This window comes from Vicugna pacos, chromosome 22 (genome assembly GCF_048564905.1).
Source record: "Vicugna pacos chromosome 22, VicPac4, whole genome shotgun sequence".
Lineage (NCBI taxonomy): Eukaryota > Metazoa > Chordata > Mammalia > Artiodactyla > Camelidae > Vicugna > Vicugna pacos.
In genome coordinates this window covers 19,905,491-19,918,816 of record NC_133008.1, presented here as the reverse complement: position 1 = coordinate 19,918,816, position 13,326 = coordinate 19,905,491, and the positions used below count along the sequence as shown (strand labels likewise).

Sequence of the window (13,326 nt, the reverse complement as noted above, 5' to 3'; positions counted from 1 at the left end):
ATTTTGTCACAACAGTCGCGTCTGGAATTCCGCTCTGCACTGGGTTATTAACTCTCATTTTAACCGCCTAGGAAATAGCCTTTTAGAAAAATGTCTTTGGCTACCACGTGTGACAATGCTCAGGAGTCTCCCCGTCTCTAAATGTCAAAATGGAAGACGTTGTAGTTGAGTCTCATTCTCAAGCAAATAAGAGACTGGCCAAACAGGTTTCCTGAGTCTCTGTCTTGACTCTCCCTATCCTGTTTGAATTACACAAGAACCTTCTAGAGTCCGGTGGGAATTAACTTCCCATGGCACCATGGTCATCTTAGTAAGACAGACACAGACCATCTTCAGTAAGCATGTCTGCATGGCACCGCAGACCATGCTCCACACGCACAGAGCCATCTCAAGAGCATGCCAACCTTGGGGGATGAAGATGGGGAGTCCCTGGGTACGACCACTTCTCAGCAAAATGACTGAGGATGCTACTAAGCCTTCTAGAATATCTTCTCAGTGATTCCCCTCGGTACAGGCTGTGGACTAAGCAGATAAAGTGGAACACTCAGACTCAGTCTTGCCAGCACGTGTACAAATCGCTCGCATTTTTTAACTGGAAAACCACAAGGACCTTAGTGTCTCCATGACTTAGCAGAAGCAACCCAAATGGTATGAAATGGACCACAGGATAGGCCAGCAACTAAGGTATTTTAGCATCACTTTTGTCCTGGATTGATGTGTTTTCCACGTTCTACGTCAGGCTGGACAACTGGTTTAAGGAGGAGTCTAGTCCTTGCTTCCCACGGGAGGCCATGTTTTAGTTCACATAATAAAGCCAATAGACGATGTTGAAGAAGGAGAAAACCACTGGGAAGAAGATGCGGGACCACCGGTCTATGGCGTTCACATCAGTCAAGTCGGGGATGGTGATTTTCAGCTGGGAGGCGCGTCTCCGCAGGCGGCTCTTCTTCTGGGCCACGTGCCGCTCCAGGGCATTGCGGCCAAAACTATGCCTGGGCAACCCGGCTTTCCGATACTGAATGCTGGAGGCATCGTAGGCCAGCATGGTGCTCCTGGGGTCTCCGAGTCCTATCACGGCCTCGGAGGTGGCCATTTCATTCTTTATCTCGAGAGTGCTCAGTAAGATGTTCTCATGGGGGTCCATCTGCAGGGGAGAAGAATTGAACAAGACATTCAGAAACAAGCCTTTATTGGTGATGGTTACACAGGGCACTGTGACGGGTAGTTTAGATATTTATCGCGGTGGTTGAGAGAACTGGCTTTGAGATGACAGCATCTGAATTTGAATCTGCCTCTCGAAACAGTGTGAGTTTCACTTGCTTCCTCTTTTTAATGGTATGACAATCCAGTCCTAGAGGAAAGCTGTCATGATGTAACAGCTTAATATACTGTTGCTGGGACCATTTTCATGGTTTCTACTTAGGGCATGCAGAGAAATGGAAGGCACGACCCCCTCCAAAGCAGTTACAGTCTTGATGCAAATACATACAAAATTAAACTGTACTAGGTATGCAAGAGTGTTAGGAGATAAATTGCTGAATTGTGCATACAACAGTAGCCTAATTGTAGATGAATTCCCGATCAAACTTGAAGTAAAAACAGTAGGAAACATTTATTAAATAAGCACTTGATAAAAATGCCAGAAACAGCTTTTTTTTTTTATAACTTCACTCAGTTGATGCTTCATGCCCACAGTTACAAGATGTCACTTTGCGTTTGCAGTGTCAATATAAACAGGGTAAAGGAAGAGTTCTGGACAATAAAAATGCAGGCAACACGCAGCTTGCCAAAATGCAGCAGAATTTAGGACAAGGAACTTGAAAATAACAGGTGAACAGACTGTGGGTGGTGGAGGGAGAAACTGACTTGCAAAGGAGGGGAAGCAGGCGGGATTTAAGACTTAGCCCAGCATTGTCTGTGTTGAGTTGCATTCTGGGCCCAGGGAGTAGAATTAGGTGACCGTGCAGATAGAGTGACCCTTTTTTTCCTCCTGGATGATTTCTTCTCAGCAAAGTTAAAAGTAAAGAATGAATACTGACATTATGATCCCCCAAATGAACTGATTACAGAATGTTTTTTGTTTTGATTATGGATGAGAAGATCTGTGTGTCTTATTTTTTAAGAGGCCTCAAATGCTTCAATCAATGAAAACTAACTGCAACAAACTCTTACTAATAACAGAGTATATTTATTTTTGTGAAGACTCAGAATATATTGATTATCAATCCTTTTTAATAGCTTATCAATTTTTCTATCTTTTGATGGTTTCCAGTTTTACTGAGAAATAATTGACATATTATCACTTTACAATTTTAAGCCTCATGGCATGATGGTCTGATTTACATTTATCATGAAATGACTGCCACAAAAGGTTCAGCTAACACCCACTTTTTCATATAGATACAACAACAACAACAAAAAAAAGGGAAAAATTGTAATGAGAACTCCTAGGATTTACTCTGTTAACTTTCCTATTATATCCTTGAGCTCTGCTAGCTGCAGTCATCACGTTGTAGACTGCATTCCTAGTAATTATTTATCTTATAACTAAATGTTTGTACTTTTTGACAGCCTTCCTTCAGTTTCCCCTTCTTACACCCTCCAATTCTGATAACCACAAGTCTGATCTCTTTTGGTCTCTTTTTCTATGAGTTTTTCTTTTCTTTTTTTTTTTTTTTTAAAGATGCCACATGTAAGTAAGATCATACAGTATTTATCTTTCTCTATCTAATTTATTTCACTTAGCATCATGCCTTCAAGGTCCATCCATACTGTCACAAATGGCAGGATTTCCTCATTTTTTATGACTGAATAATATTCCATTGTATGTATGTATATGTGTGTGTATGTGTGTATATACACATATACATACATACATACCACGGCTTCTTTACCTATTCATCTGTAGGTGGATACTTAGGTAGTTTCCATGTCTTGGCTATTGTAAATAATACTGCTATGAACACAGGGGTGCAGATATCTCTGAGTTAGTATTTTGTTTCCTTTGGATATATTCTCAGAAGCGGGACTGCAGGATCAGATGGTAATTCTATTTTTAATTTTCTGAAGAGCTGCCATACTGTTTTCCACAGCGGCTGTACCATTTAACTGAAAATGGATGAAAGACCACAAGACTCGAAACCATGAAACTTCTAGAAGAAAACACAGGAATACAGCTCCCTGACGTGAGTCTTGGTCCCAGGCTGAGGTGGGAGAGCGGTGGGTGGGTGAGGAGTACTGAACGTCTGTATCAGTTTATGAATGGCCACTGCTCACTGGCACATTAGTATACTTCAGCCTCAAAACACGACTGCGTGTACAGTCTCAATTAAGGTTAATAATTAACTTGATCGAAAAAAAAATTTTTTTCCAGAAAATTCTTACCCATAATCATGAAGCTGTGGAGAAGGGTAAAGTATAACCATCTTCATTTCTAAATTCATTTCCCAGTTACCAAAGACATGGAGGAGTTCAGGCAGATAGGAGTTTCACTAGGCTGCACATTGGCATGAAGCCCTGAGATCCTGCTCCAAGGACCCCATCTAGTCCTTCCCTGAAGGACTGGTTTTCTGCACAAGGTTTGTCTTATTTTTGGATCCCCAAGCACTTGGCATGGTGCCTGGTACACAGCAGGTGCTCCAGAAATAAATGCCGATGGTATGAAATTAATTCTGTGACACTTAGCACCTCACTTAACCTTTTTGTGAGTCGTCAATGCGATACATTTGATTTGGCGACACCATTCTGCAAACTGGAACCGCGTGGGACTGCTTCTTGAGTCTCCTTCCCTGCTCCAAGGCTTCCACTTTTATTTACGCAGGTCTCTTGCTGGAGCAGCAGGCTCAGGTGCCTGAGATCCGGAAACTGCATTTTCCATGGTGCGCTGGACTACGCACATGACAGACGCCCTGCTTTTATCCCACAGACGGGATCTCAGTGAGTAGTAACTAGCAGCCAGGACTAAGCATTCTATGCATTGACCTTTCAGTTTCCCTGTAGTTCTTGGGATACCCAGTGATCGCACGCTCAGGAAATAAGGCACAGAAAGATGAAGAGACTTAGCGCAAGCCACACAGTGAAGAGGTGGCAGAGCAGGAACTGGAGTCAGGTCTCTCACTCGGCCGTGCTAAGGCGGAGCCGTGGCCCCGAGCCCCCACAGCACTCTACAGCTCACAAAGGAAGACCCTCTCCGCGGATGGTAGGCCTGCAAAATTCTCCTTAATGACGGGTAGAGGAGAGTGTCTGGACTTAAACACTAAAGATGAGAGCTAATGTAAAGTCCTGTTAATGCCAACGCTTCCAAGTAAACAGAGTGAACGTCGGTGGCTTCAATGTTCATCAGCCCCACTAGCAACAATTCTATTTAAGGAACCACCACTTCCCCACTCAGTTTCTGTGCTGCTGGTGTCGCCGAGAGCCAGTCAGAGCAATCCTGACATGGTGGTGGTTTCAGTGATGGGCACGTGACCAGTGAGCCTTCAGATGGGCACACCAGAGGAAAGACTCTCAAACTCTTCCACTGGATTTGTACTTAGAAGTATGTGGCCTGGAATCTACTGAATCGTTTTAAGATGCTTCAACTGCAAGAGCGGATTCTAACTGGAAAAAGAGCCACCCTTGGGAGAAATGGAGAATCCATGACCTGATGACGCCGTGTCTGTATCTAGACACAACTAACTTGCTGATGTTAAGCAAGAGAATACATCTCTCTCTCTCTCTCTCTTTATGCTTAAGCATGAGTTGAATTTTCTATTACTTGAGACTCCAAGAATCTGAACTGAGATATAATTCATCTCATTTACGTATCTCAACAACCCTATAACATAGGCAGGGCAGGAAAGAAATTGAGATGTTCCATCTGTAGTAAGAAGTTTTCGCAACTCAAATTGAAAGTAGGGAAATATGTTAAGAGATATATAATCTTCAGTATGCAGAACAGTGTTGGGTTTCAATCCTTCTGGCTGGGACCAAAAGCACCTAGCAGCTCCGAGGTTCATGGCTGGCTGGTCAACCGGCTGCACTTTCCTGTTTTCCCCTTGTCCTCTTTCCTACTCTTTTCCCATCAAAGGATGTGAACTGTGTTGGGAGCAAGGGTCAAAGGTAAAGGCTTTCTATATGTGTTTCAACAGGCTCTTTTACACATATTTCAAATGATAAAAAGGGAAAATCTCACTTTATTATGGTTAGCTTATAATAGTTAACTATCTGTAGAGTTTATTTTTAATCACTTTTATTGTTTAAATTAAAGAAAAATAACTTTTTAATTATGAATGTGGAATTGAACAGCAGTTATCTTTCCTTATTTTCTCCTTTGAATTTTTTTTTGGGGGGGACAATGATTTTGGATGCGAGTTTTTTTTTTGTTTTGTTTTTTTGAGGGATGTACCTACTGCATTATTGCAGAAGAGGCTATATTTCCATTTTTACAAGGACAGGAAACTGAAGTTCAGAAAAAATGACATGAGTTAATTAAATTCTTACTACTAATAAGTAATAAAATTGTACAGTCATTCCTGTCTGTTGATGATTATCTCAATGCAATAATATTCCACATGGCCTCCAGAATCTCCTAAAATCAGCCAAGGAAACTTGACTCAGATGGTGGTTTGGTGGGTAGAGTAACAGTAGGCAGGTATAATATATATATGGTAGGCATGATAATTTTTGTGGCTCCCAAACTTTAATATGCATCAGAATTCCCTGGAAGCCTTATTAAAACACAGACCTCTGTGCCCGACTTCCAGAATTCCTGAGTCAGGAGGTCTGGGACGAGGCTCGATAATCTGCGTTTCTAACGAGTTCCCAAGTGATGCTGGGCTGCTGGGCTGAGACCCACATTTGGAGAACGACTGGTCTGCTGGGCTAGGACTACATAAAACAGCAGCCGAGGCCTCGAGAAACACTGAGAAAGCTGAAGCTCTAATCACAGTCCGCACCACCCAGTTGAAAAGCAGCGATCACGGCCAGAGAACACCTGTGACGCCCATTCATTATGTACTGGAGGCAGGCACTGGGTAAAGCCCTTATACAATTGTAATGTTTAATCTTGACAATAATGTATAAGGAAGTCATTGTTACTATTAATACTCTCATTTTAACAATGAGAACATTGAGAATTAGGGATAGCAGTTAACAAGCAGTACTTCATCTTGCTCCTATGATGAAACCGCGCAATTGGCCATCAGGACACTTTCTCCAATTCTAAGTCCTGACTCGGAATGCCTTCTCCGTACCGGGCTGTCCCTAGCTGATGAGATTCCAGGAAGTGGAAGGAACAGACACTGTCACACGAATTTAGCTAAACTTTACAATTGTGTCTCCACCCCAAGCTTTCCAGACTTGCCCAGATGTCCTTCCTAATTGCCCTTCTCATCATCTGAGCCGTGGAGACACAGGAGAAACCACTAAACCGTGTCTTCTTTGGTTAGGACGTGAACGGGACACAGTTCCTCTTTAACTCATCTGAGAGACCACGTAGCAGTCTCTGCTGCTCTGGAAAGCATAACAATATTCCGATCAACCTTTTTGTCTTGGCATTTTCACCGATTTAAACAGCCACGAGAATGTTATTGATGGTCATTAAAACAAGAGAGAGAGGGAAACCAAAAATGAATGAAGGGAGATTGATGAAAGAGAGAGATTAATGAATAAATTGTCATTTGCTGGAGATGAATTGTGTTTGCTAGGAGCTTGCTATAGGCCTTGATTTAGTCCAAAGGTCTACACTACTTGCTTTCCAGAGTCGACTTTGAACTCACAAGTATCCATTTTTGATAACAAGGGTTTTTGGACAGGCCCTATTGGCTAATGCCAATAGAAATGTCTCCTATTCTCCATTCAACAATCTACTATTGAAATTATGCTTTGCCTAGAATTACTGTGATTATTATCAACCGAGAATGAAATGCTGAAATTTGGGGAGACAGACTGATTTATTTGCACCAGCACTTCGGAGCCTCCTATGAATGATCCTCTGTGAACAAGGGCAGTTTTCGCAACGCTGTTGCGGCTGTTCTGTTAGGCAGGGGGATGGACTTCTCTGGGACCTTCTTCCAGACCGTCCCATGCGCTGACTGTTCTCACAATGGCAAACTCGTGTCAAACATGTGGATTAAGAGGTCTTATTTTCTTTCTTCCCGTTCCCCACCCAAAATTTTTCCCCAAAGAAGAGAAACACATTTGGTTAACCCAGTTCCATTTTGTTTGAAAGATTAAACATGACACAATGAAGACTGGACCTTCTTTTTATAAGACAAATAACTAATTCCAGGACTGGTTTCAGGTTTGTGGCTTCCTGTCCTGGACCTTTTTCAGTGACAAGCGTATGTTCTAGAGAGATGTCCTTGTCTGATTGTCTTTTATAGAGAAACAAATTGCACCCCTCAGTGACCCGGCAGCATCACATGCTCATCTTGAAAAGGAGCAACGGGGCTATTTTAAATTCCGGTTCACCACTCATAACCATCAAAAGAGGAGCAAGAAATTGTAAAAAGTCCAAGAAGTCCTAACTCTGCAATTTTCAACTACTATGACTGGTGTGTGGGTAGGAGACCTTGTTTTGTCTTCCATGAATTGACACTGTGACCTGAGTACCTTTAAATGCTAAGGCAATGAACTGTTAACCACCCGGGACTATCCAGAGCGCTCTTTCCAAAGGGAAAAGCACTCTGAACTTACCTAGCATGCACTCAGCATTCTAAGAGGTGAAAGAAAGTTTACCCAACTAGAGTGTGTCACATGGGGGTTCTAGGAAGGCAAGAGAAGGTCAAAATCTTTGACTTTTGGAATCCCTCTGCTGAACTGAATGGAGAAATAGTAACCAGAGCGGAGTTTAGAACTGGAATATAAATAAGAAGAGAATCCTGCTGAAATACCAGGTAGTTGCAGAAGGATGGTCATCTTTAATAAAAGCCAGTAGAAAAATAAAAGGGCTGATACTGTTTTTACCCTGCCTGTTTTGCTTCTATGAAGCTATTGTAAGTGTCTGAAATCTCACCACCTTGTTATGAGGAGTGGGTACTATCAGCATGCTGTAAACAGCTCTTCCCACCCAAATCCAGAAGTTCACGGGCAGTTAAATGGCAAAACAATCATTTAAATTTCCGTTTGCAGACTCAAACCGTGTACACATCTACTAAATATTTTCACTCTGGGGTAAAACACTTATGAAGTGGCTTTAGGATATGAACAACTTAGTTGTCGTTTTGATTTTCAATTTTTCCATGCTCGTGAGGAGACCGTGTGAGCACACATCTCAAGGTTTCCCTAGTAAATGGACTCTGTGTTAAGGGATCATTTCGATGCATTTGTGCTTTATGGCTGGGTCCCCTGACTCTACGGTCATCACAAGATGCTGCCTCAGGCATCTACCAAAAAAATCCAATGTATCACATTTATTCCTAAGTATTTCATTTTATTTTTTGGATGCAACTTTAAAAGGGATTGTTTCTTTACTTTCCTTTTCTGATATTTCGTTGTTAGTGTAAAGAAATGCCACTGATATCTGTATGTTTATCCTGCACCTTGCTGAGTTTGTTTAATCGGCTCTAATAGCCTCTGTGTGGAGCCTTCAGGGTTTTCTATACATAGTATCATGTCAAGATTTGCAGATACTAATCTATATAAAAATAGATAAACAACAAGTTTATACTGGACAGCACAGGAAACTATACTCAACATTTCATAGTAACCTACGGTGAAAAAATATGAAAACAAATATATGTATGTTCGTGTATGACTGAAGCACTGTGCTATACACTAGAAACTGACACAGCATTGTAAACTGACTCTAATTCAATAAAAATATGTATTTAAAAAATCCACCTGGACGCATGGATAAATCAAGCGAGCTTGCAGAGGGTTTACGTTCTTGTTTCACGTGACAGTGAAGCTCGCAGAGGACGTAAGAGGCAGATCTCAGGAGCAGAAGGGGAAGGGTATGATTCCTTTCTCCAAAGGGCCCCGGAGGATATGGCTTTAATAACAGCGTTGACCAACACACGACCAGCTGGATGCAGACATTCAACAAGCGTGGGCTGTGCAGTGGTCTGATGCTCTGGCTCTTTTTGGTCCCTCACCTACGGGTCCCTGTCCCATCTGACACAAGCAGAGTAGAAAGAACGCTGACTTCAGAAATGAGAGCCAGATGTAGACCTGGCTCACTCTGGGCCTCGGTGTTTTTTTCCTAGAAAATCTAGGTGGATTTAGGGAAGTCTTTGCTAACTCCTTCCACCAGGGTCAACCCTCTTGCTACCATCCCACTCAACCTTCATCTCCCTCATGCTGGCAAACACGTGGGTGCGGCCTGTGTCCTGTTGTGCACACGTCCCTACTACCACGTCCGGCCCCTACTGTACACCACAGTTGGTACAGAATATTCAAAATAAAACTTGCTAAATTGAATTACCGAGAAGGTAAGACCAAGTCCAGGATCATACATTCAAGTCTGGCTCAGGAAATCATATGAAAGCATGAAGCAGGCGTCATGGAGACGAGGAAGCGGCTGGCCCTGTAGTGAATCAAACTAAAAAATACAGGCCTGGCAGGGAGGGTGTAGCTCAGTGGTAGAGCACATGTCTAGCATGCACGAGGTCCTGGGTTCAATCCCCAGTACCTACATATAAATAAACAAAACTAATTACCTCCCTGCTGCCAAGAAAAAAAAAAAAAAAGACAGATCTGCCTGAAGGACATTTACATTCAAAAATTTAAACAGCATTTTGGTGGTCTAAATCACATCTAAGGGTTCAGTCCACAGGCTGATGCATCCAATTCCTTTCAAATTTAATTTAAAAGTCTGACTTCCAGTTCTATTTAATCTATAATTACCAACTGATTTAACAGATTAAAAAAAAAATGTATGGCATAACATAGGAATAATGAATACGGAAAATGCACCGAGCCAGAAAGCCTGAGTGTGGGAGCTCCCTCGCAAACTGTGATCCTGATCTGGGGCTGGGATTTGTCCTTCTAACCGTGGGAGGCCTTGCTGCGCCAATTTCTGCAGGATTTCTGTGCTTGAATTTAAGGAGCTGTCCTAATTTTGGGGCCTTAATCTCTTCCCTGCCTCTTATTCTCACAGAATCAAATTCATTTCTCTTGAACAATTACTACTTTCTATTTTTGTGTTAATTTGTGTGCAATTTGTTGAGAATGATATGTAAATCACAGACAACCGACTTTTAAATAATATTTGGATTGAGATGGAAGGATGAATGCTAAATTTGGGGGAAAGAAGAGGACATTTGAACTGCTATATACTGAACCATAATAAAGCACAATTAATAAAATATATGATGAATTGAATACTTTCAGAAGGTTGGTAAAACTTTTTTTTGGTTCTGCTTCTTAATTGAGTCAAGTACAAGCCACTACTTTCAGCTAAAGTTGGGAAAAAAAATTAAGATCATATTGAAATCCCTGGAAGGAGGAAAGAATAAAGGGAACTACATTAATAATCAATAATTTTAATGGACATTTCTTTCCTCCGAAGGAAGGACTCACTTTAAATTATTACACATCCTCAGGATGTGTGGAACGGAGCCAGGTTTTACAAGGATCCTACCTAGGCCTAAAGACCAATTCTGACACATTTCAGAGGTAGATGTGAGAATCTGTGTACTGAATCCCGGTGACTCAAAAAGACGTTTAGCACCCGGGAGCTTATATCCCGAGAGGTAAAGGTTTGTTCTGGTTCAATTTTCATCTGAATTATTGACTCAAGTCTCAAGCTGGAGAGAGACGGCTGACCTAATCTTTTCATTAGCTGGTTCATCTCAACTCCAAGCATATGGGTGATGACTTGCTAGAGATTTTTATACACACCATGTAACTAGGAACTCACAATTCTCTAATCCATTTGAAAATAACACCATTGAGGACATTTGTTTTGGTTTCTTTCTGCACGGCTGGAGACATTCCAGTCAAATGGTGCCGGTGCACAGGGGTAGGGGTAGAGGGAGGGGAATTAAGGGTAAACTTCAGCAGAAGAGGAGCTACATTTTCCCCTGGGATTTACACAGAGTGCCAAGGGTGATGCCTGTGCACATCGCTAAGAGCAAAAAGGCATGGCTTTTCCCACCACACACCCCTCTTCTTCATAATCTTCCAAAACCCAGGGGAGTGAGTAATAAATGTAGTGGTTGATCAGGTCAAATTTCAGGACTTAACGGCAGGTCACGATTGACTTAAGGCTGTGATCCAATCATCCCAGGTCATCGGGAGACTCACAGCTTCCTCTTGGCTCTGGGTTTTGAAAACTGACCGCAGCCTTGTCCCATGAGCTAACTGAGGAGAGGTATGCACGTCCCAGACCTCCCGCCACCTTAGGTCTGGGTCAGAGGGAGCTTACAATCTGTTTTTAGCTTTCAGCTAGGAAGCAAAGAAGTCAAAGTTCGGTTTCGGTCCCCCTTAGACAAGGGACCAATGTTTTAATGCATCTGTAAGTTTTAATGCATCTCCTTCTGCAGAACCTTCCCACTGCCTCCTGTGGTTTTTTTTACTTAGTTTGGCTACGAACAGAGCTGACCTAATGCAGACCATGTGGGCAGGACTCCCGTGAACATGTAACAAAAGGTAGCAGAAAGAAGCACCACATTCAACTCCATAGAGATGCAGGGCACACAGCCAGGGACCCTTGCTTCTGCGGATTTAGAGTTTCATTTCATTCTTGGATGGCAGGGGGCGTGAGGGTGGCGCTAACTAAAACGAATCTCTTGAACAGAGGCAGGCTGATGGGGAGGGCACATGGCTCCACACTGATTACTCAGTCCTGCGAGTGGGAGTTTCGACATGTCTTTACTAGTAACTAGCTCTGGACCTAGCAGCTGTGCTTAAAAAAATGCACAGCAGTAATTTAAAAAGACATCATTATGATAAAGTGTGTACTGTATACAATAAGGGCAAAATAAATAATGCCAAGAGCAGTGTGATTACAGAACAAATGTCTATATGAACAGCAGACATCTAATTACAACAAAAGTATGTCTGAGCATCAATTTCTTAATTGAACATGACTGATACTGAATACTATACAGCTGTTTGAACAGGATCAAGGAATTTCTAACATTTGCTTCATCAGGTAATTGGGACTAGGAGGATCCCTATTTATCCTTCCTTACTCGTATGCATCTTGCCTCTTTCAGACCTCATTCAAACGTCCCTTCCTTCAGGAAGTCTTCCTTGATCTCACCTCAGTCCATCAGGTCCTCTGACGTATGCTCTCACAGCAATGCAGACACTTCCCTCATTGCCTTTAATGCATTGATAATTATATATTATTCCTACAGGTATTTGTTTAAGGTGCAATTTCCCTTTAAGATATGGTCTCTCTGAGGGTAAGGAGCATGTTTGGTAGGGACTCAAGAAGTACCTGTTGAATTAGCAGATAATACCATCAGTCAGCACTAGGTGGGCCTGTATGTTACACCTCGGGCACAGTTACAAGTGCGCCGCGTGGATTATGGCATCTTTCCCTCACCACAGTCTTTTGAGCTGGGTACTCTGATGAACTCCCACTTCATAGAGGAGCAAGCTGAGGCTCTGAAAAACCTATGTCGCTTGCTGAAATTGACACGATGAAAAAATAAGGGTTTGAGATATGAACGCGGACAGTCTGATTTCAGAGTCATCACACTTAAGACGGATGGAACACCAGCACCTATCACGTGTTCCCTTGAAAGAGTGCAATTCCCTATTGTTTTGAGAGGACATTTAGGAGATCTGAGCGTGCACCATAGGGGTGAAGGGGCAGTGGAAGATCGGGGGCAGGCGCAGGGACAGGTCAGAGGTCGGGGCTGAGCACAGAGAGGGAGAATGAGGGGAGCCCTGGCCTACATACGGGTGGGGCCAGAGGGAACACAGCCCTCTCGGGCCCGAGGAAAGGAAGTGGAAAGCAGAGGGAGCCGCTAGGTCTCCACAGCACCCTGGTCAGTAGGTACCAAGTCAAACAACTTGAAGTACCATATCTTCTCCCTCTGGACGGTTCCTTCTAACCTTGGCTTGACTGCATTTTAGGGAGAGCCACTTTGTGAAACGAGAGGTCAGACTTTAAAATTAGCTGCCACAAATATCTAAACTCTTCACCTTGAGGCTGCAGGAACTCCCAGGGTAAACCTGTAAGCATTCACCTTTATTTGGGCTGAGGGGTCAGCGGGTTCTGAAGCCTGGCTGCTTGGGTTCAAAGAGGGCTGGGGTGAAAGGTAAGGTCATGGAGCTTTGTCATCTTGGGCAACTTAACCTTTCTGAGCTTCAGTTTTTCTCAACTGTAAGAAAGGTGTAAGGGTATCTGCCTTATTGGGCAGTTGTGAGGATTAAATGAGATAATTC

At 42.7% G+C, this 13,326-nt stretch overlaps 1 protein-coding gene across 2 annotated transcripts in view; it reads right to left on the bottom strand.

Moving 5' to 3' along the window:
• Positions 1 to 564: 564 nt before the first annotated feature.
• The window catches only part of GABRB2 (gamma-aminobutyric acid type A receptor subunit beta2), a 197,605-nt gene continuing 184,843 nt past the window's right edge, over positions 565 to 13,326 (bottom strand). For both annotated transcript variants that reach the window (XM_072947274.1, XM_072947275.1), the window contains one exon: positions 565 to 1,144. In XM_072947274.1, the coding sequence (XP_072803375.1) occupies positions 797 to 1,144 (348 nt within the window). In that variant the 3' untranslated portion in view covers positions 565 to 796. The remainder of the gene's footprint in view (positions 1,145 to 13,326) is intronic.